Source organism: Centropristis striata, chromosome 16 (assembly GCF_030273125.1).
Source record: "Centropristis striata isolate RG_2023a ecotype Rhode Island chromosome 16, C.striata_1.0, whole genome shotgun sequence".
NCBI classification, from domain to species: Eukaryota; Metazoa; Chordata; class Actinopteri; order Perciformes; family Serranidae; genus Centropristis; species Centropristis striata.
Genome location: NC_081532.1, coordinates 10,556,141 through 10,584,100, shown reverse-complemented (window position 1 = coordinate 10,584,100; position 27,960 = coordinate 10,556,141). Strand labels below are relative to the sequence as shown.

The 27,960-nt window shown below is 39.3% G+C and overlaps 2 protein-coding genes across 2 annotated transcripts in view; both read left to right on the top strand.

The window, feature by feature from the left end:
* The window catches only part of tnika (TRAF2 and NCK interacting kinase a), a 71,204-nt gene extending 56,434 nt beyond the window's left edge, over nt 1–14,770 (top strand). Inside the window, exons 20-33 of the mRNA XM_059354058.1 lie at nt 680–777; nt 2,054–2,122; nt 2,709–2,815; nt 3,012–3,114; nt 3,330–3,479; nt 4,340–4,439; nt 4,531–4,701; nt 4,811–4,954; nt 5,480–5,614; nt 6,300–6,400; nt 6,567–6,716; nt 8,913–9,072; nt 10,158–10,297; nt 11,434–14,770. Coding sequence (XP_059210041.1) covers nt 680–777; nt 2,054–2,122; nt 2,709–2,815; nt 3,012–3,114; nt 3,330–3,479; nt 4,340–4,439; nt 4,531–4,701; nt 4,811–4,954; nt 5,480–5,614; nt 6,300–6,400; nt 6,567–6,716; nt 8,913–9,072; nt 10,158–10,297; nt 11,434–11,517 — 1,712 coding nt within the window. The 3' untranslated portion in view covers nt 11,518–14,770. The remainder of the gene's footprint in view (nt 1–679; nt 778–2,053; nt 2,123–2,708; nt 2,816–3,011; nt 3,115–3,329; nt 3,480–4,339; nt 4,440–4,530; nt 4,702–4,810; nt 4,955–5,479; nt 5,615–6,299; nt 6,401–6,566; nt 6,717–8,912; nt 9,073–10,157; nt 10,298–11,433) is intronic.
* A 597-nt stretch (nt 14,771–15,367) lies between these two features.
* slc2a2 (solute carrier family 2 member 2) lies at nt 15,368–26,707 on the top strand. The gene is made up of 12 exons (XM_059354056.1): nt 15,368–15,427; nt 16,242–16,337; nt 19,162–19,370; nt 19,465–19,589; nt 20,447–20,562; nt 20,657–20,819; nt 22,029–22,135; nt 23,374–23,454; nt 23,652–23,756; nt 23,877–23,978; nt 25,456–25,659; nt 25,744–26,707. Exons 1-12 carry the CDS (start codon nt 15,413–15,415, stop codon nt 25,945–25,947), a joined length of 1,527 nt encoding a protein of 508 aa, XP_059210039.1. The 5' UTR covers nt 15,368–15,412; the 3' UTR covers nt 25,948–26,707.
* The last annotated feature ends 1,253 nt before the right edge of the window (nt 26,708–27,960 follow it).

The following is a 27,960-nucleotide window of genomic DNA, read 5'->3' as shown; positions in this document are numbered from 1 at the left end:
AGAGGCGTACAGGGATGTGTCAAACTACAGGCCAGAGGGATATCTAAGATATGCATGGATCTCCCCTTGACAAACACATGGCAGAGGGAGAGGTTCGAGTATGGTAGGATCAGTTTTCCTTTATGTTTGTTGGGAGTTATTTTGAGAGAAATATAAAAAATGAGACAGATAGCATCAATGTAGGGTAAGAAAAATATAGCTTAAAATTTATTTGATGAATGGCAATGTGCTTTCACCCTGACAGGCACAGTTTTTCACAGTGTGATGATTTTAATGTGATAATTGTCAAATTCAGATGTCAGGGTGTATATTTGAGTTTAGTTTCTATTAATCAGTTTGAACAGGTATACAGTCATTAAAAAATTATTAGACCACCCTTGTTTTCTTCAATTTCTTGTTGATTGTAATGCCTGGTACAACTAAACTTACAGAGTTTAATTTAAGAGCTGATATCTAGCCATTTCCCATGGTTCTCTTGATAATGATGAACTATCAAGAAAACCATGGAAAATGTCAGCTCTTGGTCTAATATTATTTTCCATGACTGTATTGTCTTTGTACAATTTCTAATTGAATCTACTGCATGGCACAAAGAATTAGTCAGTTATTGCAATCTGTGATGTTTTAGTTTCAGACAACTAGATGTTTATGTGTCTTAATTACTTCTTTGTTCTGATAGGTCAAGCCAAGCAGGAAGGATCCCCTCCAGGAGCCAATCAGGAGGCAAAGCCCAAACAGGAGGAGGGCCGTGAATCAGCCAGACCCAGCAGACCTGCAGTGAGTCACACAACACACACACAAACACACACACACACACACACACACACACGCATTCACTTTCTGTCACAGCAGTCTCCTCTCTGGGAATCTTCTAGGGCCTCTTCTCCTTTTCTCTGCCATTCATCTGGTTCTTTCTTTCTCTGCCTCCCTCTCTTTGTCCTTTCATTCTTCAGAGCTATAAGAAAGCCATAGATGAGGTTAGTGACACTCGAGTCCCCCTTTCTTTAACCCGGTTTTCCTTTGCCTCGATCTTCAGAGCCCATCTTTTTTCCCCCTGGCATGGTGAAGTTAGTTTGTTTCACAAGGAGATGATGTTGTTTCTTTTAAAGGAATACTTCCATCTTAAAATGACCATTTGCATATCAAATACTCACAACGTGTTACCTTGAATTCCTTTACCTTAAGATAACTTAATTTTTCAAAGTTTTTTCAAGAATTTAAGCTAAGCAATGGTGGGTTACTGAAATACAAATGGTAATTTTAAAGGAGAATTATTCCTTTAAAATCTCAGAGTGCAACGGCGCTTGCAGTGCATGTGTGCTTCTACACACATACCTGAGGGATCGTATGTGGACGCGTGCTTGTGCGAGTTTGCGTGTATGCGTGTGTGTGTGTGTGTGTGTGTGTGTGTGTGTGTGTGTGTGTGTGTGTTTGTGTGTGTGCGAGTGTATGTAACCTGAACTGCCAAGCACCTGAACGGTCTCTGAATTTTTTTTCCTGTTTCTCTATTGTCACGGTTACTGATCAGGAGGAGCTGGTAAGCCCACCGTGTATGACGGTCCTCCCCCTCCCGTCTGCATGATTTGGTCTGATCCATTGGCTGGGTTGAATGGGGAGGGAAGGGAAGGGTAGGAACCACGGGCCAGTTGGCATGGGGGTTACTGGTAGAGGGGGTGCAGACTGACGCTGCACTCCAGTAGTACATCAAGCCTGATTATCTGTCTTTCCTCCTCACATAGTTGATTTATTGCTCGTGGGCGAGTAAAAGTGCTGATCTGTGATCATTTCTGATATCACAAAATAAGCATTTTAGTCTGGCTCACCAGAAAAATGATCTCAGATTGGCACTTTTGTTCCTGTTCACCTACAGGGCCCAGGTGTTTGTGTGACAACAAGTCAGTTGTCCTCATGTCATGATGCTGATGGTTTGTCCTAATCTTTGCCCCACTCTGCTCCCTGTATGTGATTTGGTCTCTCACTTCTCAGGTCCTCAGGTAACTGAGAAACTGACTGACTTGGTCTCTTTCTTCTCTCCTTCTGTTCCTCTCTTTAGGACCTAAGTGCATTGGCTAAGGAGCTCAGAGAGCTGAGGGTGGAGGAGGGCAGCAGACCTCCAGTCAAGGTACAAAGACATTTTTAATAGAGATGATGATGACAAAATGTATATTTATTGTAGTCTTAGTCTAAAATACAGCCGTCCATTATGGCTTTATGCAGGGCCACACACTTGCCTACTTGGATGCATGACTCTGTTTGAGATGCTTGTCATGCTGCTGCTTTTAGTTGCCACAGATTTTCACCACACTTTACAGCAGACAGTCATTTGCTTGAGGTTGGGTTTGCAAAACCACTGGCAAGACCAGAGTCCCTAAAATACTGGCCAGTTTCCCCAGAGGATAAATCCTTGTCAGAGTGATAGGTTGAGAAATTGTCAAGATATCAGCAGCAGAACTATGCAAAACATTTCCTGCATGCTTGTGTACATGCATGTACAAACAAAACAAGGACCCACTGGTAAATGCTGTAATTGTCAAAAACTTCATATGGTAGCTTTAATTTAAAAAAATCGACTATAAGGATTTTAAAAATGTCAAAATGTAGAGTGTAATTTACATGCAACTCTAATAGCTGGTCTTATCACAGTGGTGTTTCCCCAAGGGTTTCTGACCAATTCTCCCTCTTTTGCCTCTTTCTGCATTTTAATAAAGGTGACCGACTACTCGTCCTCTAGTGAAGATTCAGAGAGCAGCGATGAGGATGGGGAGACAGTGGGGCATGATGGGACTGTTGCTGTTAGCGACATTCCTCGCATCATGTAAGTTGTCCCCTCTGTTTTTGTTTTTCCCTCTCTGTGTTATTTTTTTTTCAAGCTGGACTTGTCAGTATTCATTTGTGTTAAGATATTCATGTCTTTGGAATATGTGCCATGCCAGCAGCTTGTCACTATAGTTTTGGAAGAATTGCTTTGTAAATAATGGGGTCTGTGTGTGTGTTTTGTGTGTGTGTTGCAGGCCAGCAGTGCAGAGCAGCAGTGAGTCGTATGGAGGGCTGACAGAGGACTCTCTGGGAGATGCCTATAATAGCTCCAAGGACGGGACTCTGGTGATGAGAGAGGTGATGAATGTGCACACACACACAAGACACATGGATTTAGAGGGAGGGGAACGAGAACAAATGGAGAAAATTCTGTTTATTGCTTATATTTTCCTATTAAACTGAATTAATCGCATCCCCACTTTCACTTCTTTTTTCTGTCTTTACTTGTAACCCCTCCTCTCATTATATCTGCTCTTTCTAAACTGTTATCTCTCTTTTTTTCTGTCTTTCAGGCAGAGGAGAGGAGGAGAGGTGGCCACACTGAGAGTAATGGGTTCGGGAATCACAGTAACCATGGGAACCTCCCTGACCTGGTGCAGCAGAGCAACTCTCCATCAGCCACGCCCACCTCAGCCCTGCAGGAACTGGGCGACATGGCTGAGGTCAGACACACACACACACACACACACACACACACACACACACACACGCATACACACACACACACACACACACACGCACACACACACACACACACACACACACACACACAAATTCATGGATGCAATACGACTTAAAATGCTATTTAAAATCTAAAAATGCATTATTAGAGTAGCTATAAATTACATCATATTTGAAGTTTCATGACATGAACAGGTGCTGCATTTACCAAATAAAATAACCTTTTTTAACATAATTACATAATATATTATTTTTATTTAGTTGCTGGTCTACCGCCGCCATGAAGTTTGTTTGTGTTATTGTGTGATGAACTAACCCTTTAAAACACCAAAGTCACATAATGACACAAAACAGCAACTGATTACAAATTACAAATTTCAAACTGTTTTTGTCAATGGAGTCGGTTGGCTTTAACAAGAACATAGATAACAGGGGCGGCTGTGGATCAGTTGGTAGAGTGGTCACCAAATGATTGGAGGGTTGATGGTTCGATCCCTGAGCATGGCATCCTACATTTCGAAGTATCCTTGAGCAAGACACTGAACTCCAAATTGCTCTCGATGCTGCATTCATCTGTGTGTGAATGAATTCCCAATGGTGGCAGGTGGCACCAGTGTGCCCTGGTAGTCTCGGCCACCAGTATGAATGTGTATGTGAATGGGTGAATGAGTGCAGTGTGTACTGTAAAGCACTTTGGATATAAGCGCTATATATAAGTGCACTCCATTTACCAATTAGCTTTAGTAGATAAATACTTCATACAAACCCACTTTCATAAATCTGAACTATCACTTTAAGTAGGTCGCTGCTCATTAACTATTTACTGTTGTCTGTCTAACAGTTTGGTCTGGGTGGGTCCAAAGCATCCTTCACCCCATTTGTTGATCCACGTGTCTATCAAACCTCCCCGAGTGAAAACGACGATGACACCTCAGCAGAAGGTAAGCAAAGCATAGGAGAGCTTTGGCTACAACCTTTTTTATTGTCACCAACAGATATTTAATCAGTTATGTCTTTCCAATGGTATCCCAGCAATGTTTGCTAACGAGCTGCTGAGGCAGGAGCAGGCCAGACTGAGCGAAGCCAGAAAGATCTCTGTGGTCAACGTCAACCCGACCAACATCAGACCCCACAGTGACACACCAGAGATCCGCAAATACAAGAAACGCTTCAACTCTGAGATCCTGTGTGCTGCTCTCTGGGGTAAGAAGGAACATCGTTCATCCTTTCTCATAACACAAGAACATCTGAACTGCCCCAGATATCTTTCTGTGTCTCTGACTTCTGGATGCATGTGTGTGTGTGTGTTCAGGTGTGAACCTGCTGGTGGGGACAGAGAATGGTCTGATGCTGCTTGACCGAAGCGGGCAGGGAAAAGTCTATAACCTGATCACCAGGCGCCGCTTCCTACAGATGGATGTGTTGGAGGGGCTCAATGTGCTGGTCACCATTTCTGGTAAGTCTATCGCAGACACACTTGCACATATGCAAGTGCATTATATACAGGTGAATCTTAATACATTAGAAGAATCCATTTCCAGTAGTTCAAGTCAAATAGCCCCAACCAAGTATTGAGTGCATATAGATGGACATACTTTTCAGAGGCCAACATTTCCATATTTTTGAGACACTGAATTTTAGGTCTTCATTAAATTTAAGTCATAATCATTATAATTAGAAGAAATTAAATGAATTAAGACATGAAATGTTTCATTCTGTGTGTAGTGGATCTATATAATGTATTATTTCCACTTTGAATTTAATTACTGACATAAATAAACTTTTCTATGATATTCAATTTATTGAGATGCACCTGTACACAGCACAGTATGTGAACAGAGCTTGTAGCTCAGATTATATCATGACATGAGTATGTTGCTATCTCATCCTTACATCTGGATAGTTTGATTTGATATCCTCAATGCATGTTGTGTTTTAAGACACTGATGTAAATTTGATCCCTTTGTCCCTCCCCTCTCAGGGAAAAAGAATAAGTTACGTGTCTACTACTTGTCCTGGTTGAGGAACAGAATATTACACAACGACCCAGAAGTAGAGAAGAAGCAGGGTTGGATTACAGTTGGAGAGCTGGAGGGCTGCGTGCATTATAAAGTTGGTAAGGATCGCTGTGTTTGTGTGTAACTCATGAATGGAAAAAATATTAATTGCAAAGGCTAATATTTATGCTGTATTCTGTATGTTAGGCCCTATCCCTCTTTTTTATAACTAGTCAAGAGCACATGAACATACTGGTATACTACTACTACTACAAGTACGACTATAATGTTTTATGACGGCTAATATAGTCCATCAGACAGCACTATGTGTGTTTATGAGTATAGTCTTGAAGCATCATAAATGCATCATAATTCACCATGAATCCCCTCATAATGCACTACAGATGTGGTCTTCTTAGAAATGTTGACTAATATTATTTAGTCTGTGTTAAAGCTTTAAAATGCTGCCATTTCTTTTTTACAATTTTTAAATGGATTTACCTTCTTTTTTTACCAGTTACTTAGATTTTGTGCCAGTAAGATCACTTAATGCTTTTAAGGAAGTTGCTTTACAGCCTTAAATATGGGCTTTTATCTTCTGTTTTTATTAAAATAGAATTGTAATCTGGTTATAATAACCCAAGGACCTTTTCTGGCTGTTTTTTTTTTTTTCATATTACATGCGTGACTGCTTTTTATAATTAATGCAGCCCTAATTTTGAGAAACATCAATCACTTTATAATAGAAGTGAGTACGGCTGTTGATTTTTTCCTAATGTGTGAGTGTCAATGTCCTGTTTCCAGTAAAATATGAGAGGATTAAGTTCCTGGTGATTGCTCTGAAGAACTCTGTGGAAATCTATGCCTGGGCTCCCAAACCCTACCACAAGTTCATGGCCTTTAAGGTACGGAATCACATGCATGCTCACACTTTGCACAAATTAACACTAACAAAAATAAACACTTTGCACATGTATAGATGTAGAATGAATAGATTGTATGACTCCAGGCCAGGCATTGACTTATTCATTGACTGGATCTCACTATTTCCTACTTTTTCCTCTCCTTCAGTCATTTACTGAGCTGCAGCACCGTCCCCAGCTGGTTGACCTGACGGTGGAGGAAGGTCAGAGGTTAAAGGTCATCTATGGCTCCAGTGTGGGCTTCCATGTAATTGACGTGGACTCGGGCAACCCTTACGACATCTACATCCCCTCCCATGTAAGTGTTGTGTGTGTGTGTGTGTCTTCAACAAACATGCTTTCTGAATAAGGCTCTCTCACTTCTCATGCATTTGAACGGCACACATGATGTAAGGCATTGGAGGGGAAACTGTATTTTTCAGTACTTCCTTATATTTCCTGCAACTACTGTCCTGTGCCAAGATGAACAGTGACTCTGCACTGTCTGTTCTGACAAATTACCTCTTTGATTGATTTACTGTTGTGAGAAGAAAAAAAGATTGATGATATCAGACTTCTTTGTTTTCCTAAATATGTTGCATTGTATAGTAACAACTCCTTTAAACTCCTGTTGCAACACGTTTAGTTGCTGTCAACAAGTCAGCGTATTCTTGTAGCACACCTCTTTTTCCCATGGCAGCATGCAGTCAGTTGTAAATTCAAGTCACTCAGTCACTCATGGATGCTACGTGCACCATCAGTAGTTGTCCAAGTGCGTGTTTGAATGCAAATCAGTTTTGGTACTTGCATGCAGATTAGTTTGTTCCATGGTGGCTTCACTAATCACATCCTCTTACCCAAATCAAGTTCAAACACAGTTCAGCCAAAGTCTTGATTTAGTGGCAATATTTCAATAAATATAAACCGCTGAATACAGATGTGAGGACACGCAATTGTAGCCTCTGTTCAATTGAGTCCATGCTTGACAGCGAGTGCCCCACAAGCCTGATCATAGATTGTTCCTCTTGAGGTGATTTTTGCCTTTAATCCATGCTTCCTCTCTCTCTCCTTCCCTGCCAACTTCTCTTCCAGTGTGCCAAACAGATGAAGGTGACATCCTGCCATCCACCCTTTAGACTAGATCAATAGATCTTTAGTAAAACCCCATAGTTGATGCACAGAAGTACTACATGTGTCTATGTGCAGTACACTTCATTAGAGTAGAGATTAATGGACAATTTAGCTAGAAACAGGTCACATGAATAAATTCATCTTACCCACAGGAGACATCACAAGGTTCTGAACTGACAGCAGTTTATTTCATACAATAAACTGCTGTCAAATGTTTATCACACACCGAACAATATTTTTAAAAAGCACTTCTCACTCACCAACCAACAACTCCACAGTATGATGTAGTGGTTTTGTTATGTTACAGTTTGGCCTGTCACAATAATTACAATATCGAATTATCAAGCTCAACAAAAGCTCCAATATTCATGCAATACTGCTTGTTTATTTACATAAGAATATCACCTACATTTTTGGGGTTTTCCTGACTATTATAAGAATTGGTTGCAGCCTCTAAGCATTTTTTCTGATAAACATTTTCTGTAATTTCTGGTTGCCTCTGTCCTCTCCTCTACGCTCTGTATTCAAGTTTCTGTGTGGGCGGGGCTCAGGCAGCTCCTCATACAAACACAATTAAAAGTTAATTGCTCTTTGAGGCGGGGGGTTGCTTTATTATGTCATTATTTGAATCATATTATGTCAGTGGCATTAAATGGCCTTAAAATGACAATAATATTGTTTTATTATTTCTGGGACAATATCTCGTCCAACAACATGTGGTTATTGTGACAGGCCTAGTCACAGTGCTGCCGTTTTCATACATGATGCAATGCTTTCTAAATTTAAATCGAGAAAAGCAGAAGTGTGGCAATTAGTGTGTTCCCTTTCTGCAGAGTTCTTGTGTAGTGCAGTTTCATGTGGGTCAAGATTAGTTAATTCATCGCCTCATCACTCATTCTACTTACTGTATATGATGTGTTGTTGTGCTCCTGACGTGTAGTTTTGAGCCACACCTCAGGAGATTCTAAGTAATGGGGTTCACTTTGGGTAATCTACACAGATTCAAGTTATCTCTCTGTGTGCTACTGCTTCCAACTTTTCTGATGTTGTTTCTGTTAATTAAGGTCGAAGAAAAGTACTATAGTTTGTCCGTTCACTTATTATTCAGAACAAGGCTTTTCAGACGACCAGCCAAAGTCTGAACCTTTTGATGCACTGATGTCCCTGATATTTGGCAGCCTTGTCAATGTCCGCAAACTTGCTCTTTAGAGGATTACAGTATGCAGACCGGTCCAAAAAAATGCCAAAAATCCAGCCAAATTCTGTTGCATTAAATGCCCATGACGATGCCTCTGTAATATTTTAATCTAGTGTAGATTATGATTAATTTTGACGGATTTAATTAAAGCCTCTGAAATGTTGTGCGTGTGTGTATCTGCGATAGATCCAGAGCCAGGTGACGCCTCATGCCATCGTGGTGCTCCCTAAGACTGATGGAATGGAGATGCTGCTGTGTTACGAGGACGAGGGCGTCTACGTCAACACCTACGGGCGAATCACCAAGGACGTGGTGCTACAGTGGGGAGAGATGCCTACCTCTGTTGGTACGACCAACACACACACAAGAATTTTTATGTGTTTAGTTGATTTAAATGGATTTTTTGCCAGCGCTGAAGTCATTAAAGCAACATAGCGCTCAACCCAGTTGAGAGATGTAAGGAAAAAATCATTAAAGTTAATAGGTTTAGATAACTACAGTGATAAGTGCCAGGACCTATTTCAGTGCCTGAATGTGTATGTGTGTTGCAACACAGATCAAAAGTGTAATTAATTCTCTGAGAACTGAGCTTATGGGGGTTCATTTAAGGTTTAATTGCATTCAAAAATTAGTTTATAACATCAGCTAAGGCTTCCAGAGCTGCTTAGAGGGAACAAGGGCGGGGAGAGAGAAGGGGATTGTGGGGAAAAGTTTTTAGGAAGATGGAAAATGGATATGAACAATCAATAGGAAATGTAGAAGTGAGCACGTGAGACACAGGAAGAGAAAGAAAGAGACGGAAACAAAGAGATAGAAAGTCCAATACAGAAATGTGTACATGCATGTATGAATACTGTGGCAATAGAAAATACAATTTCTTGTACTTTGTTGCCCCCATGTGGCAGACAGTGGTTTAAGCATCACTTTTCACTGTTGCCTATTAATTCAGATTTGCATTTTGATGCTCTGGGTTATGGGTAGGGCTGGGCAATATGGACTAAAAGTCATATCCCAATATATTTAGGCTGTATATCGATATACGATGTACATCCCGATATTTTTATCGCAAAGTGAGAGCAAATGTTCAGTTTTATTGGAACCGTTTATTTAAGTGAACATAAATACTGTATAACAACAGGAGTAAAAAATTTTTTTTTAAATCAAAGCTCCATAAAGTGCACATTTGAATAAAATATATCTTAAATAAAGGCTGCAGCTTGCCAGGAGCAAGGATCACAGTGCACAATTTGAACTAAATCGATATATGTGATATGGTCCAATTCCATAATCAGATATATCGCCCAGCCCTAGTTATTGGATGTCCTCATGGTATATTTATTTCTCATTAAAATGTAACCAGAATTAAATACATTGAGAAATATATATTTATTAATATTTTTTTCTATTGTCATTTATGCTTCTCTTTTCCAGCCTATATCCACTCTAATCAGATTATGGGCTGGGGTGAGAAAGCCATAGAGATCCGCTCTGTGGAGACAGGACATCTGGACGGAGTCTTTATGCACAAGAGAGCCCAGAGACTCAAATTCCTTTGTGAGCGGAATGACAAGGTATACAATAACGCACTCTTTATTTATCACACCGACAGCCATGGCCGGAGGCATTATGCTCTGTCTGGTTGTCCGTCCGTCCCATTCATATGAACACGATATCTCAGAAATACCTGGAGGGAATTTCTTCATATATTATTCAAACATCCACTCAGATTCAAGGATGAAGTGATTCGATTTTAGCTTAAAGGTCAAAATATGTTAAGAGGAATTCCTCTGCTTATTATGACAAAATTTTACACAAATGTTTAATAGGATAAAATAATAAAGTGATGGCATTTTATATCCAAAAGGTCAACTTCAACTTTGACATCATAATGTTCTGAAAATACACTTTTCCTGCCATAATTCAGCCCCATAAGGGGTCATTTAGATATTTGGATACTATAGATATATTTGGATATTCTGTGCTGCCGACCACTTTTTAAGAATATGTAGCTTCTTTGCAGCAACATCTACAGTCATGGAAAATTATTAGACCACCTTTGTTTTCTTCAGTTTCTTGTTCATTTTAATGCCTGGTACAACTAAAGGTACACTTGTTTGTACAAATATAATGATAACAACAAAAATATCTAATAAGAGTTTAATTTAAGAGTTGATATCTAGCCATTTTCCATGGTTTTCTTAATAACGATATTGGTTATTATTAAGAAAACCATGCAAAATGGCTCTTAAATTAAACTCTTATGAGCTATTTTTGTTGTTATCATTATATTTGTCCAAAAAAATCTACCTTTGGTTGTATCAGGCAATAAAATGAACAAGAAACTAAAGAAAACAATGGTCTCATAATTTTTTCCATGACTGTATGTTTGAAGTATTGACTACTCTTGGCTATGAATGAGTTTGGACAGACATGATCGAGTGGCGTTAATTTGTTTTTATGGGCAGTTCAGCCTAGATACAACTTTGTCTATCCAAATGTAAGCAGGTGTGTGCGCAGATATGTGCATTTAGGCAAGAATTAATGCTTTAAATGCACAAATTTTATATTAAAATACACTTTATTCACTCACTTTACTTGAGATACATGGACATAATTGCTTTATAAACAACAATAAATTTACTTTCAAAATAGCAAAACTATCTGTGATCTGAGGACTGAAAATGTTTGTGATATTCTCTTTGTGTAGGTATTCTTTGCATCGGTGCGTTCGGGAGGTAGCAGCCAAGTTTTCTTCATGACCCTCAACAGAAACTCTATGATGAACTGGTGATGGCTCTTCCCACTGTCCACTCTGCCTCACTCTCCCATTGGCCTGCCCACCTTTGGTGACCCACCTTGGCCCACGGCACATCTCACAAATGAACCAGATTGACCGAGAGGCCACAAGTGAACTCTTTTAACACTGAAGAGACTAAAATACCACGTAGAAAAAAGTTATTGTAGAGAAAAACAACAAAGACCTGTTCTAAATGAAGAGACATGTTACCCAAGATTATGTGGGGTCATGCAGAAGCCATCGTTACTCGACTGACTGGCAAACTGGTGCCACTGACTTTCCAAATATTCTCTTCCTCTGTCTGTCCTTAACTGTTCTCCCTTTTTGTCTGTCTCTTCTCGCCAAACGGACCAGTGCATTCAAATGTTCAACAGCTGTAGAAATACACTCAACACCCACCTTTGTCTTCCCTTTTTACCCCCGGTCTTAATCCTCCTTCCTGGTAGATCTAGTCACCTTTTTTCAATCCTTTGACACCCATGTCCTCCATTTTCCCCACCTCCTATCTGCCATGTGTGGGCTCATCCTTACACCTCAGAAGTCAGGAGGAAAAAGATGAATAAGATTTAATATAAATTCAAATATCTACTTGTGAATATGACAGTGCAGTGAGGGCAGCTGAGGGATGACAAATCTACTCTGGATGTCAGCGGTGAAAGCAGACAGCCTGATTGATTTTCTTTCGCCTCTACCCCTCCTCCTCCTCCTCCTCCTCCTCCTCCACTTCCTCCTGTCGCCATCTTTTTGGGCCTTGAGCAAACTGAATTGTGATTTAATGTTCGATCGCATTTCGCTGATAGAGATGCGGTGAGACAATCTGCCATCACGGGGCGGGTTGTCACAGTATGCAAAGATGATGTCTGTGTCCCTTTAAAATGAAATCACTGGTCCATCATCATTTCTCTCTTTCCCTCCTCCTGTCATCATCACTCTCATCTCTCTATTTCCACTCTTTAAACTCTGAAGGTGCTGCATCAGATATACTGTAATATTAAATGAACAATGAGAGCATCATTCTGTTCATTCTTTTTATTTCTGTTCTTTTCTTTTTTTCTGTGGCTGAGTCAGTCAGTCTTTGACGTGTGATGAAATGTACAGCACATCTGTGTTTCTGAAATCAGGAGTGTGTGTAAATGTGTGTGAGTGTGTGTGTGTGTAAGTGTGTGAATTTGACTTGATGTTGAGGCCCATTCAAATCAAGTTTGAATCATAGTGGGACACAGAGTCAAGAAATTCACTTTCTGTGTGTGAACTTTTACCTGGAAGCAACATTGAGTGTGTTTACATGCAGATTTATGATATTATCTTCTTATTATGAAGTTTATGAGTTGGTGTGTCTGAACAACAAGCATTTAAAGATAGGCAATATAAGTGGTTTCCTTTTTTCTGTTTCCTTTAACACAATTGTGTTTTGGCTATTCACAAATACAGCCATGCTGCTGTAAGGAATATGATGATGCTTATCCTGATTACAACCTCAACAGGATATGAGCTGCAATCTCAAACTGTGTGCATGTGAAATCACTCATTGTTGAACGCTGCGGTGTCCTTTTTAAATCATGCTCCTTCCTGATTGGTTCTTCTAATTTTGGCTCCTAACTGTTTGTACAGTGCCTAGCATGATGTAAGCAAAACAAAAATGGAGGCCAAAAGATTATTGCTCATGTTATAAATAATTGTATTGCCTTTACGGTCAATTTACACTGGGTTTTTATGTGTTATTGTCTAACTTTAACACATTGCAGAAGTTATTTGTCTCTTCTAACAGAGATATATGTTAACAAATTTAAAGGGATAGTGCAGATTTTTTAAAGTGTGTTCATATTAAGTACCTATCCATAGTCTGTGTATTACCTTCAGTAGATGGCAGTCGGCTTTCCCATTTTGGAGAATTATACAGGAGTACCAACACAGAAGCTAAGCAATGTACTGCTGTGGACAGGGGCAGCAGCTGAATGTGTCTTAGCCACATGAAAATACAGTGTATGCTATATTTAGAATATTTTAACAGTTCTCTATGCTTTTGTCAAGTCACCAGACTCCATTCACAAAAACTGTAATTTCACCTTGCAGAAGACAGGAGTTGCTGGTCTACCACTGCCTTGATATGTTAGTTTGTTTGTGTTATTGTGTGATTTTGGTGAACTCAAACTAACCCTTTAAAACACGCAAGTCACACAATAAAACAAACAAACTTAATGATCGAGGCAGCAGTAAACGAGCAACTCCAACGTAAAATTACTGTTTTTTCCAATGGAGTCTGGTGACTTTAAGAGCATATTGTACATAAGTTGCACAGAGCTATGGTAAAGGGGTGAAAATATTCTAAATAAAGCATACACTGAAACTGATATTTATTTTCTATTTGTTTTTGGTGGTTAAAATACATTTTGCTGCTTCAATACCTGTCTTCCTGCTTCTCCAAACTGCGAGGCGAGCCAACCTCCATCTACTGTAGGCAATACGCTGACTATGGATAAGTACCTCATACAACCCCACCTCAATAAATCTGAATGATCCCTTTAAGAGTTGATTTTTCTTTGAAAGGAGTAACTGAATATAAAACCATGCTATTTCTTTTTAAATACTTACAGCTCAATCATTAATACATACTGTATTAAATTTATAACACTATTGAGGGTGGACTAGTTCATGCATACTCATCCACATTGGAGAGCACTGTAATGCAGATTAGTCCTTTTTTTCTGGTGGATATATTGCAAGTTTGGCCTGCCATGTTGGCCTGTGCTTAACAAATGTAAGGTGACACAAAACTCATTTGCCAATGATGTAACGATTATTTGATCAGTTTTTTTCCTGGTAAAATATTTTTAAAAATCAGTTATATTTTCAAGGAATTTTTACACATCCTCACAGTAGCTGTTCCTGTGTAAGTTAGGTTCACCGATCTCTGAGGCTTACATTTTAGCAATAAAGAGCCGAGCTGAACAAAACCACTGTCTTCCCTTTGTGTGCACGCATGCATCTGTGTGTATGATTAATGAGCAGTGCGAGTGGGGCATTATTACTACGTTTGTCCATCACGGAATTCACTCTTCCCATTGGAAAAGGCTGGCAGTCATTACACTGAGGACTCTCCTTTCAAAGACGAAACCACTGTATTCTTAATTCTGTTTATTTCTTGTTTTCTTTATTTTGAAAGAGCATTACTAATGTCCTGTTTTGGGATTTTTTTGTTTTGTAAAAGAGATGATGTAAGAGAGAAATAAATGAAACTAGAGCATTATGCTTTTGGACTTGGGTGTGATTTTTGTATGTGGATGTGTTTGTGAGAGTGCCTCTCTTTTTTTGCAAGTGTGCAGATTTGTATCTGTTCTGCTTCGACCCTCAGACTTTGTCCGTCCCTCAAAGTATATCATTAACAGCAGTGTGTGCGGTATGTGTGAGAGAGAGACAGAGGGAGAGACAGATTCATCTCCAAATGTCAATATTACTATCAAAGAATCCAAAATTGTAATTTAAGCTGCAACATGCTATTCTGCATTTCATTATTGACTGCAATACATATGCATATATATCATTCATTGTCATCATTATCCATAATGTACGAGCATAAAACACCAAACATAAAAACCTAAAACCGGTGTTTTCCCAGAATAGAATCAAGACAGTCTCACTGTTTGGTCACCATGATTATCGTTTTATTGCTTCCCTCCAATAGTAATATGTTTGTGTTTAGAGCATAAATAATAACCACTGCTTCTAAGAGCACTGTAGATCTGTGTGTGTGTGTGTGTGTGTGTGTGTGGGTGTGTGGGTGTATCTATGTGCATGTGTGTGTTTGTCGATTAGTGAGTGGACAGAGCGTGATCGAGCATGCAGCTTTCATTGATCATTACCAGCCTGGCTCTGACACTCTGGACTGATCATGGAGCAAGGAAAGGTGAGATCATTCTTGCTGAATACTTTCTTTACGTGCACTTTACATGTTTTATATCATATCTCTTTATTGTAATAAAATATTTGCAAGTAGTAGGCTGGTCACTTTATTGGTGGCATATGAATCTTTATGCAGTCAGAAGATTAGATTTACCACTCGGACCTGAAGAAAGAGGTTAGAGAAGAGGAGATTATAATGAGTTATATGTGTCTGCAATGACATAATCAAACATATTTTCATATTTTCTTTCTTATGAATGTCAGAAATGTTGCATACAGTAGTGATAAGTGGTGGAAATGTATTCGGATGCCTTACTTAAGTAAAAGTACTGATATTACTCCACAACAAGTAAAAGTCCTGCATTCAAAACTCACTGAAGTAAAAGTACAAAAGTATTAGCATCAAAATGTACTTAAACTATCAAAGTAATAGAACTCATTATGCTGAATGGACCCACTCTGTTTATTATGTTCTAAATATGTTACAAGATTATTTGTATTGGTACATTATGTAAACAGTGTTTAACTACGTAATACTCTTGTAAGGTTTAATTTAATTTCTAATCACTTTAAATGTATCAAGTTATTCATACAGTACTTGAGTAGATTTACTCCATTACATTCCACCACTGGTAGTAATAAATCCATCAATAATGTGGATTAAGTATTTTTCTGCATTTCCATATGCACTTTTGTTTGTGGCCATTTCAGTGCAGTTGAGTGAATCATGTCTTTGCTTGTATGCATGTTAGAGTGTGTTTGTTCATGCATTCATGTGTGTGTGTTCTTATCTAAATGATTACCATTCACTCCTGCAGCAGCTGACAGGGACATTGGCCCTGGCTGTGTTTGCAGCAGCTCTGGGGTCCCTGCAGTATGGCTACAGTCTCGGAGTCATCAACGCTCCTCAGAAGGTACAGTAGGCTCTACTCTAACACGTAGTTCATTCCCTGACTGGACAATCTAATGACCTCAGCATACTGATATTTGCAAGTCAGCAAGTTTGAAAAAGCTTACTCCATGCAGATTATGAGACAACAGACCCCTGGGCACAGACATGCAAAAGGCCCCACCACCTCTCCTACATAGTTGTTAAGTCACTTTTTATTGTTGATTGGTGTCTCTTTGTAGGCGTTACACACCTCTCTGTGTTTTTTAGTATTCATTTTTGTTTTTTGGTTTTTAATAGTTTTTTGTCTGTTGTTTGACCCTTTTGTGGTTGTGACCTTTGTGACCTTTGATCATTCTTTGTCATTATGTCATTTTGTGTCTCTTTGTAGCTCTTTTATGTCTCTTTTTAATCATTTTGTGTTTCTTTGTAGTCATTTTGAATCTCTTTGTAGTTGTTTTGTGTCTCTTTGCAGTCATTTTGAATCTCTTTATCATTGTTTTATGACTATCGGCAGTCATTTTGTGGTCTTTTTTGCTCCGTTTTGTAGTTGTTGTTAGTGTCTTTGTGCTCTCTTTGAAGCGTTTCTCTCTTGGGGTTATGTTGGTCTGTTTGTCATCTTTTTTGTCTCTTTGTAGTCGCTGAATGTTTTTCTTAGTGGTTATTCTGAGTCCCTTCCGGTTGGTCCAGTCTCTTTGATTGACATTTTATTGGTGAAGGCCAGGGTGGGCCCTGGGCCTGAGCCCAGTAGACCCACTCAGTAATCAATCCATGCTCCATCCGATGGCCATCCTCCCTCAAAGACAAGTGTAAGTTGTCTGTGTACCCTTGCCTGCAGCACTGTAGGAAAAATAACACTGAATAGACTTACCTCTTCTTAATGTCTAGAGAAATAACTTTTCTTCAAACTTTTCCCAAGTTTTCTTGCCTGGCCATCTGAGAATTGTTTCATCTGAAACTTCTCAAACTATCTGAAATTCTCTGGCCTGTACTGCGTGGGACTTTGAGTTCCACCAGATTTTTTCTACCAAACTCACCTTGTCAGAACGTCTCTCTGCTGGAACAACTTGTAAGTACAAGACTTTGTATGGGTCACTCTGATGAGGACTTCCTTTGGTCCAGTTCTGTTTAGTTGGCACTGTACTCTTTTACTGCCCCTGCAGACTACAGTATAGCTCCTTACTATACTGTCCAGTATTGGTGAGGATTTTTGTCTTTACTGGCCCCACAGTTGTTTGTGTGGAGGAACTTGGAATGGAAGCTAAAAAATATTTTAAAAGAGACATGTTTTCCTCTATGTTGACCGCCATTTTTGTCAAAGCATCTGCCAATTACAGCTCAGACTTTATATGAACATTGTTCAGGACAGAGAGCATTCAGCTGATCCAAATGTGACATTCAAAGCATGAGGCCTAACCATCCCAGTAGCTTCTGTCAGCAATGACAGCAATTGTTTATCTTTATACTTCAACGGTTGTCATCTTGTTGGGCCAAAGGATCCCAAAAGCCTCCTCAGGCATCCATTGTAGAATGCCTTGATTGTTTTTATTTCAGCTTTGATTCTCTTCAACAATCACAACAGATTGAATGTATCTTCTATCTGTTATCGAAATCGGCTACATAGTGGTGTAGCCCATCTTGCCTCACAGCAAGAGGGTCACCGGTTCGACTCCAGCCTGCAGCTCTTCTGTGTGGAGTTTACATGTTCTCCCTGTGTAAGCCTGGGTTCTCATCGCTTCCTGCCACAGTCCAAACGCACTTAAGTTAGATTGGTGACTCTAAATTGCCCGTAGGAGTGAATGAGAGCATGATTGTCTGTCTCTACGTGTCTGCCCTATGAAAGTCTGGCGACCTGTCCAGGGTGAACCCGCCTCTCGCCCAATGTAAGCTCGGATCGGCTCCAGTCCCCTGTGACCCAAGTGTGGATAAGCGGTTAAGGAAAATGAATGAATGAATGTTATCAAGATTGTTTTTGTGTTCTATCGTTTGGACTTTCTACCTCACCTCAATGTTTGTCTGTATCTTGCTGTACAAACTAATTTATGAATATAGTAAATGGATGTGCTGTTTTAATGTACATCACCTGACTAACCCTAACCCATGGGATAAAGAAGGTTCATCCTGATCGGTGAATGTATGTAAATTCCAGTTGACTAAGGCAACTTGATGATTGGTTAAGCCAAACAGAGGTTGAAGTTGGGAAATATCAAACTTTTATCTCTTTGGCTGGTTTACCAACTCAAGATAATAATTTGTGATGCTGAAATGGCCGTGAAAATAATAAGGGAATTTAATTTATGAACAAATTGCTCTAGATAAGGCCTATTGTATTTTGAGTCATGGTGGTTTGTAGTTTTTTTAAAAGTGGGTCCCCAGAAAAAAAGTTTGGGAACCACTGAGGTAGAGGACCTTGTAAGTCACAGTGCAGACATGGCAGCTAATTTTCTCAAAACAAGATGCAAGCATATTGGTTTCTGAAACCAATCCAAAAAATGCCTCTCGTACCACCAGTCACACTGTTGATGGATTACTAGTGACAGTGCAATTGAGGTGATGAACACCAACCGCGCCACTAGAGTTGCCATGTATAAGTTGCTTCATTTTAATTGGATTCTGCTATTTATTTCATTTTAACTGACAAAGTTATATTTAATCAGATAAATGTAACTGAACTAAATTTGCAAAATGAATGATCTTTCTGTTGTCCTTCTGTTTAACATGTTCTCTAGTAAGCTGTAATGTTGCAGTATGAATGTCATAACTACTGTGCATGTTAAATAAGATTTTTCTGTATGTGTGCAGCCGTGATTGTACCTCTTGATGATCCATAAAACCTGTCTGTGTCATAGATCATTGAAAGGCATTATGGACGGTCACTGGGGGTATGGACAGAGAGGTCCGCTGTCCTGGCAGAAAACACCACAGAAGAAGAAGAGTTCAAAGACGCCGGAGAACACCCTGATGTAATCATATATTGGTCTTTGTCGGTGGCAATCTTCTCTATCGGCGGCATGATATCCTCCTTCCTGGTAGGATTTGTGGGAGACCTGAGAGGGAGGTGAGAAAGGAAGAATGAAATAATATGAACAAATGATACTCTGACTTTCTCTGTGTCTCTCTTTACCACCTTGCTATCTCTGTCTGTCTTGCAGGGTAAAGGGCATGTTAATGGTCAATGTTCTGGCTGTAGCTGCTGGACTGCTCATGGGTCTTTGCAGGATGTGGAAGCCACACATCATGGTCATCATGGGCCGTGCTGTTATGGGCTTTTACTGTGGTAAAGTAAAGCATGTTATAACCTTCAATGACTGCTCATTTAATTTTTTTGGAAATCCCAATGTTGATGGGTTATACCAGGGTTAGGCAACCTGTGGCTCCAGAGCCACACGTGGCTCTTAAGGCCATCTACAGTGGCTCCCTGTGGCTGTGACCAAAACATTTATACGATAAATAAAACATTTATTTCTTTATTATTTAACATTGGTGTAGGCCCTGTTTACCCAAAGTAATTTGTGTTCTTCGATTGTAAAAAAAAAAATGTGCAGCTTATATATGACATTAAAACTTTTTTTTTTTTTTTACTTTTTAGTCAACTTATATGTGCATCATAGCTTACAAAAGTCTATGGCCTGGCTTCTTAACCTCAAATTTTTTTGCCAACTTCAAATTCAGTTTTCAAGTCTAGCGAGGCTGGCTTTCGATTCCAAATCTCGCGAGATATTTCTTGTATGTTTCTGTCCAGACTTTCATTTACACTTGGGTACTCGCTGCTTCCTGACAAAATCATATCAATAAATGCTCATTATGACCTATGCTGGTATGCTAATTTAGACTTAGTAGGCTGTTTTATCGTCATTGTAAGGGTTAAAATAAGGTTTGCGTCTCCATTTAAACTTTTTTTCTCTTTTTTGGCCAACAGTGGCTCTTTTGTCAATAAAGGTTGCCGACCCATGGGTTATACACTAAAAAAGAGTAAAGTTGTCCTCATTATCATTAGGAATATTCCCCTTCATGATCATGTTGAAAGCTAAATATTAATAAGGTTATAATTACATACAAAAAACTGCCTTTCTATATTGTCATGTATTCTACAGTGAATGTTTGTTTGATGTTCCTATGATGTGTGTGTTTCAGGGTTAACGTCAGGCCTTGTGCCTATGTACATTGGAGAGATTGCACCCAAGGCTTACAGAGGGGCTCTGGGGACATTACACCAGCTGGCTATTGTCACTGGCATCCTTATCAGCCAGGTGAGGTGCACACACGCACACACATATACACTTGTACAGCAGCTTGATAAATATATAACCTGAACTGTATGTGTGCTTTTGTGTATGATTGCAGGTAATAGGCCTGGACTTTATATTAGGAAATGACGATATGTGGCCCCTGTTGCTTGGTCTGTCTGGAGCTCCGGCAGTATTACAGTCTTTTCTACTGCCTCTGTGCCCTGAGAGCCCACGGTACCTTTACATTTTACTGGGACAGGAGCAAGAGGCTCGAAAAAGTAAGAATTACACACAGCACCTCTCTATTTCATTCCCTTTTTCGCCCTCTGCTCTTTTATTTAAACAATATATACTTTATCTTTGAGAAACATACAGTATACAACATACTTTAAAGCAGTAGTTTAGTCATTTGGGTAAAACGCTTGTTAACAACTTTTCACAGATCACTCTTGTGTTTAACTGCTAAATATAATGCTACAGCTAGCAGCCAGTTAGCTTAGCTTAATCTGGAAATGTTGGCCTCTGAAAAGTATGTCCATCTATATGCACTCAATACTTGGTTGGGGACTTGAACTCCTAAAAAAGGACTTTTCCATGATAAAGTCAATCGTTCAGACCTGGATTGATTGAAGAACTTTTGGCTGAGTTACACTTTTTATACGATGCAAAACTCCTCAAACACAAATCCTCATTGGTGGGCTACTTGTGCTCATCTTTCCAAAAGAGGACAGCTCATACGCCTTCTAAACATTTGTTTAATTTTTTTGTCCACCTATTGGCCATTCCCCTTACTGAACTCTTGACTCCTCCACCATTATTTCTGATAAGGCCTACACGTATCCCTGCATGTGTCTCTAACAAAACCATCACCAATCCATTCTTTTTTGGCAGAGCTTTCAAGGACTTTCTGTAGCTTAGCTTAGCACAAAGACTGGGAACAGGGGATAACAGCTAGCCTGACTCTGTCCAAAGGTAACAAAATACACGACCAGCAACTCTAAAACTCACTAATTAAAAGGTGACATCTGATGTATTTATTCTATGGGAAAAAACTGAAGTGTAAAAAAATGATAATTTACCGTTTATATGCCAGATTATTTCATGACAGCCAATATATTCTCCTCCTGTCTTACTCTTCTTTTGCGTTTTCTATGAATTAAAAAACAAGATCATGTTATGAGATATAACCTGTTAATATGGAGTGCTGGTTGGCCAATTAGTTACCTTTGGACAGAGTGAGGCTAGCTATTTCCCCTTGTTTCCAGTCTTTATGCTGTGCTAGGCTAACTGGCTGCTAGCTGTGTCTTTACATTTACTGTGCAGATATTAGATTGGTACAATATTTCCACTTACTTAAGTACAATATTTGAAAGCAATACTTTTGTTTGTACTTTTAAAAGGATCTAAAAAGAATGTCTTCCACCACTGCAAGTAGGGCATTTATTCACTATTGCTCTTGTTTCCCTTCACTCTGTATTGTTTTGCAGGTTTACATCGTCTAAAGGGGGCGTATGATCCAACTCCTGATCTGGAAGAGATGAAGAGAGAGAAAGAGGAGGCAGACAAGGAGCCCAGGGTCTCTATCCTTTCTTTGGTAAGGCTCTATAAGAAGAGGCACACATGAGATATGTTGGTGAATAAATTAAAATAGCTTATCAACTCCCTGAGCCACCAGCATGCTGTCATTGCACTATAGTAGTTCCTCATAACATTCCTCCACAAGGTGGACGGAGACAATGGCTCAACCATCCTGCTTAGTCAGCAGCCATAGTACAGTGATGTTCCAAGTAATGACTCAGTGACAACTAATATTAGATCATTAGTTAAGTAAGCCATTAAAGCTCAAACCAGTTCTGAACAAACAGGGCAACTGAGGCAGGATTTTGGAAGTCGAGATTATTATTATTTTTTAAATACTGAATTAAAAAGAAATACAAACAAAGCAGAAGGACAAAAAAAATTCCACAAGTGGTACAGGTGCATCTCAATAAATTAGAATATGAAAGAAAAGTGTATTCATGTCAGAAATTCGCTTCAAAAAGTGGAAATAACACATTATATGGATCCATTACACACAGAATGAAACATTTCATGTCTTAATTTATTTAATTTCTTCTAATTATATGCAACTATATGCACTCAATACTTGGTTGGGAACTTGAACTACTGGAAATGGACTTTTCCATGATAATCTAATGTATTGAGATGCACCTGTAAACCCAAGTCAATCGTTCGGACCTGGATTGACTGAAGAACTTTTGGCTGAGTTACACTTTTTATACCATGCAAAACTCCTCAAACACAAATCGTCATTGGTGGGCTACTTGTGCTCATCTTTCCAAAAGAGGACAACTCATACGCCTCCTAAACATTTGTTTTGTTTCTTCGTCCACCTATTGGCCATTCCCCTTGCTGAACTCTCGACTCCTCCACCATTATTTCTGATAAGGCCTGCACGTATCCCTGCATGTGTCTCTATCAAAACCATCACCAATCCATTCTTTTTTGGCAGAGCTTTCAAGGACAACTGCCACGTACGTGCCATGGCCTTGGTTCTTATCTCAATTAGTTACCATTACTCCTTCCAGTTCTTACCATTACTACCACTAGACTATAGATGCTTCATTTAGTGATTACACACACACACACACACACACACACACACACACACACTTTGCTCAACATAGGCCAAGAATGATCATGACTGCTTTCAACTTTTTGAACACATACACAAATGGATTAAGTGCATACATTATTTTATGCATTCCTTTAACACATTCTAGTCGTGTGCATTGCAGAAATAATATTTGACTGTTCTGTATTCTGTCACAGATCCGCTCCTCCGTGTACAGACAGCAGCTGTTTGTTGCCCTCATGATGCACCTCTCCCAGCAGTTCTCTGGCATCAATGCGGTCAGTGGCACATTAATTACAGCTCTGCCTTTTTCTGCCTCTCATTCAGCTTGTTGAAGTTAGATTTAAATTATAGTGATTTGGATGACATGATAAAATGCATGGTTGGACTACTGAATAGGCCTACAGGACACAGGCCAAGGGGTCCTCCTGGTCTTCACCTCAAATGTAAAATCTGCACTTGTTTTGTCTTCAAGATCTTTTATTACTCTACGGCAATCTTCACTCTGGCTGGTGTCAGTCAGCCAGTGTACGCCACAATAGGAGTCGGGGTCATCAACACATTCTTCACTATGGTGTCTGTGAGTAGCCACGTTTATATGCGCACACATATGGACATAACACCATGAACATGCACTGTGATTTTATTTCTTCTACACACATAGAAACAAACACCCTGATAAGTTTACTGTGTGTTCCAGGTTGCACTGGTGGACAAGGCTGGCAGGCGAACGCTGACCCTGGTTGGTCTGGGAGGGATGTGCTGCTGTGCAGTTGCCATGACTGTGGGCCTAAAATTGCAGGTTTGTTTAATCACACTGTAAAACTTTTTAGTGTATATTTACAATAATTATTAAGTTATTAAGATTTCTTGATTAATCCCACAATGGAGAAATTCAACCTCTGCATTTCCCCATCCTTTTTTTACACACCAGTGAACACAACATGCTTAGGAGCAGTGGGCAGCACATTACTGCACCTGGGGAGCAGTGGGGGGGTCAGATGCCTTGCTCAAGGGCACTTCAGTCCTTGACGTGTCAGTTTGGCATTATCTGGCAGCAGCTTTGCCTGCAAAGTACTGCATTTTCTTGTTCTTTTTACAGTTTTTTACTGTAATTTCTAAAAACAGTGTAGATATACATTTGCAGTATATTTCTGTATTATTTTAAATTTACAAGATATATAGATGTTGTGTAGATGATGGCCTGAGGTATCAATCACCTCCTGAGTCTGTCTGTTGACCTTTTCTCTGCCACAGATGTTAGGGACTCCGGCTCTCCCGCGACCACAGGTGTAGGTTTTATAGCAGAGAAGACTGGGAAGTCAAACCTGTTTAAGAAGTTGTTCAACATGTTTGTCCTCTACTGTCCGCTCCCTCTTTGTGCTGCAGCCTGTGATGGTCTTAATACCATCCAAGACTTCTGTCATACTGTTTTCCTGCAGCTTCTGCTCCACTTTCCTCTTCTAGTCCTCCTTGGCCTCCTTCAGACGGGCTTTCAGCTCTCACTACACCACCTTAAGCCCAGCCCGATCATAAAAAAACATTTCTCTTCAAGTTAAGGAGGTCCTTTATGATGCTGGTGATGCAGGGCTTGTTATTTGCAAAGCAATGTACAGCTTAAGTGAACAACAGCATTCATTACAATACAATCTGCATTTTACAGTATCACACTGCCTGACATCAATACAGTAGAATACTGTTCTGATTTCACTGTAAAATGAAATCTAAGGTTTACAGTGCAGGTGTGAGAGCTAGTATGTATGTGTGTATGTGATTCTGGAGAAAGATAGATCATTGTTGAGTCTCATTTCCAGGTGGTCAAATACAGATGCTTTCCCGCCCTGACAATGACCCAAAAGCTTTTTGACAACCTAGGAATTAAACTCAACAATCTTTCTCCAGAATCACATACTTCACCTTAAATGTGCGGTACACACAAACTTTTAACGTCATCACATTGCTGGACTGTTCACACTACGCAACTTGCAAGTTGTCAGGAGGAATCCCAGATGATGGTGTCTGGTCTCCAAACTACATTTTGCCATGAAAACCCACATAATAAGTGACACAGGAAATTATGTAATCCCACGCATGAAACAGGATTTTTTTGAAGTTATGTTAAGTCTGGCAGCAACTTAAGCAGCACTTTTTTTTTATTTTAATGATGTGGCCTTCCAATATTTTTAACTCACTGAGACAAACTTGTTTAGCAGCTTTGGTGATTCAACATATTTACATAATCTGAGTAATTACCCTGACTGATGTGCTCCTCCCTCCAGAATGAATACTCATGGATGAGCTACGTCAGCATGTCATCCATATTCCTTTTCGTGAGTTTCTTTGAAATTGGTCCGGGTCCGATTCCATGGTTCATAGTTGCTGAAATATTCAGTCAAGGACCCCGGCCTGCGGCCATCGCTCTAGCTGGCTGCTGCAACTGGACCAGCAACTTCATAGTCGGCATGACCTTCCCATACATACAGGTAGGCAGAAAGGAATATGGATATGGAATTTAAACTCACAAAATCAGACACAGTGTGACTCCTGACCATTTTTTTTATTTTCAGGCTTTGTTGGGATCTTACGTGTTCATCCTTTTTGCTGGGCTGCTTCTCGTTTTCACTGTGTTTACTTATCTTCGGGTCCCGGAGACCAAGGGCAAAACCTTTGAGGAGATTGCAGCTGTCTTTCAAAAGGGCCGGAAAAAGTCGGCACAGAGCCCCAAAGATGCCACTGAACTGCAGCAACTGAGAACATCCACAGATGCTTGAAACAACAGCTTTGTATTTGTGTGGTCTATGCGTGTGTGCATGTGTGAGGGCATATCTGTTTGTCAGTATTTCAAATGCATTCAAAAGTGTTATGTACATTTAGCATTGCTGTCTCATAATAACTACTTGCTGAATTTTTTACACTAGATGACATTGTTTTCATAATGTAAATAAGACAGCTACACGAAAACAGGCTGTGGCTCACAATGTCATGTGTCCGTTATATGGAGTGGAGTTTACATTTAGTCCAAATGTATTGCAGTATTGTGATAGTTAAAGTGGCTATAATCAATACTGGATTACAGAACTATTGTGAATGTGAAAGGGGTTGCTTGTATTGTCGAACCTACAGAGAATCATGACCAGACTGCAGTTCCCCAAGGCTCTGTTGAGCTTTATTGCATCTTTTATTGATGTGGTTTTCAGGATTTGGTGTTTTGGTTTACTTCCACTGCTCCAATAGCTCTGTTTCTGGCCACAGAAGGCACAGTGGATGTTGAATGAACTGCTAACAAATGACAAAAGACAAATCTTGGGCATTGTGTCTTAAACAGCTAGATCTTTGGAATTAGTGCCACAGGAAATGTAACAGTATTTATACTTGCAGAACTCTAAAGCGAAGTACTCCTTCAATATTGCTGAAAGTGTCCATTATATTTTAATATTTGTTTACCACATAAATATATTACTTATCTGTAGAAGTACTCCAATAATTTGTGCTGCAACATAATAATAAACATGCCTTTACTTAAAAAAATGTGTTTTGCTTATTGTAACTTTACTTTAAGGTTTTGGCCTTTGCATTTATTAGCATGGCATTAGAAATCTGTATTCACATTTACATAATGAAGGTGGAAAATTTGTGTGTCATCCTAAACCTGAGTTTCAGGCATGTATGCACAAACAATTACTTGGTTAGGAGGCCAATTGTAGTCAAATATGCAAAAGTATTTTGGATAATAGTTAAAGAGATAATATGGTACCTTAAAAAAATCTCTGTTACAAATAGAGGCTACAGTCCTATGTCTTTCTGCTGCAGGTATAACAGCAGTTTTGTGTTCTGGTAGTATATATAAAAAGAAAAACTTGACTGCTTTCTTTGTCTTAAAAAAAACACACAATAGTTTAGGCAACTATCATATATCCAGTTTCAAAGATAAGATAAGCAAATGAATGAAAAAAAAAAAACTTAGCTAAAGTCTTGTTATTTATTTTTTGATGGGGTTTTGACAAGTGGAGCATGTAGTCACCCTGTTAAAATAATCACCTAAGTCATTTTTTCAAGTTTTGCAGGAAACACAAAAAACGTCACCAAAAGTGTAACATATGACATTTATTGATCATTTCACTCAAAAGGGATGGAACAAAGGATGGCTATTGGCATAGTAATAACACTGTGTGTAAATTATGTAACTTAAGATAAATAAATGACTTGGGCAATTTTTTGAACATGCCTTTGTGACTTAAGCAAGATATGGTAACACTTGTTACCAGCCTGTCAGAAACATGACATGACAAGTATCATGAGCATTCATGTTACTTCAAAGTGTCATTAATGTTAATGACACATCCCATGTCATGTTTATGACACACTCATGCCACTCTTATGTAAACACCTTAGAGTAAAGTGTTACCAATATTAGTGTCAACAATAAAACACTGATAAACTAAACTGATAACTAAACAATCTCCCTCTAGCTCTTCTTTGCTGGGTTCTTATCTGATGCCTATGAATGTGGCAAATTGTCAAAGAAGTGATTATCTTAAAGGGGTAAAATCACATGATCTGATCAACTGAGGGTGTAGGCGATTTTACCATAGGTGGCCGGCGTCATGAGGAGATGATTTATGCAAAAAAACCTATTTTGACAAAAAATGACTTAGGCGATTATTCTAGCAGTTTGACGATGTTTAAGTTGTAGCTGGTCATGGTAAAGGTGATTGTAGCTATTTTATTGGGTTGTGTAATTTTACTTTTAGACAAGCACATGTTTTGTATGTAAAATGAGAATT

Excerpts from the sequence above, each read along its gene's own strand:
- slc2a2 (XM_059354056.1), top strand. Across the intron at positions 23,455-23,651 it reads AGTTCTCTGGCATCAATGCG|ATCTTTTATTACTCTACGGC; the intron begins GTCAGTGGCACA and ends TTTGTCTTCAAG. Across the intron at positions 23,757-23,876 it reads CATTCTTCACTATGGTGTCT|GTTGCACTGGTGGACAAGGC; the intron begins GTGAGTAGCCAC and ends TGTGTGTTCCAG.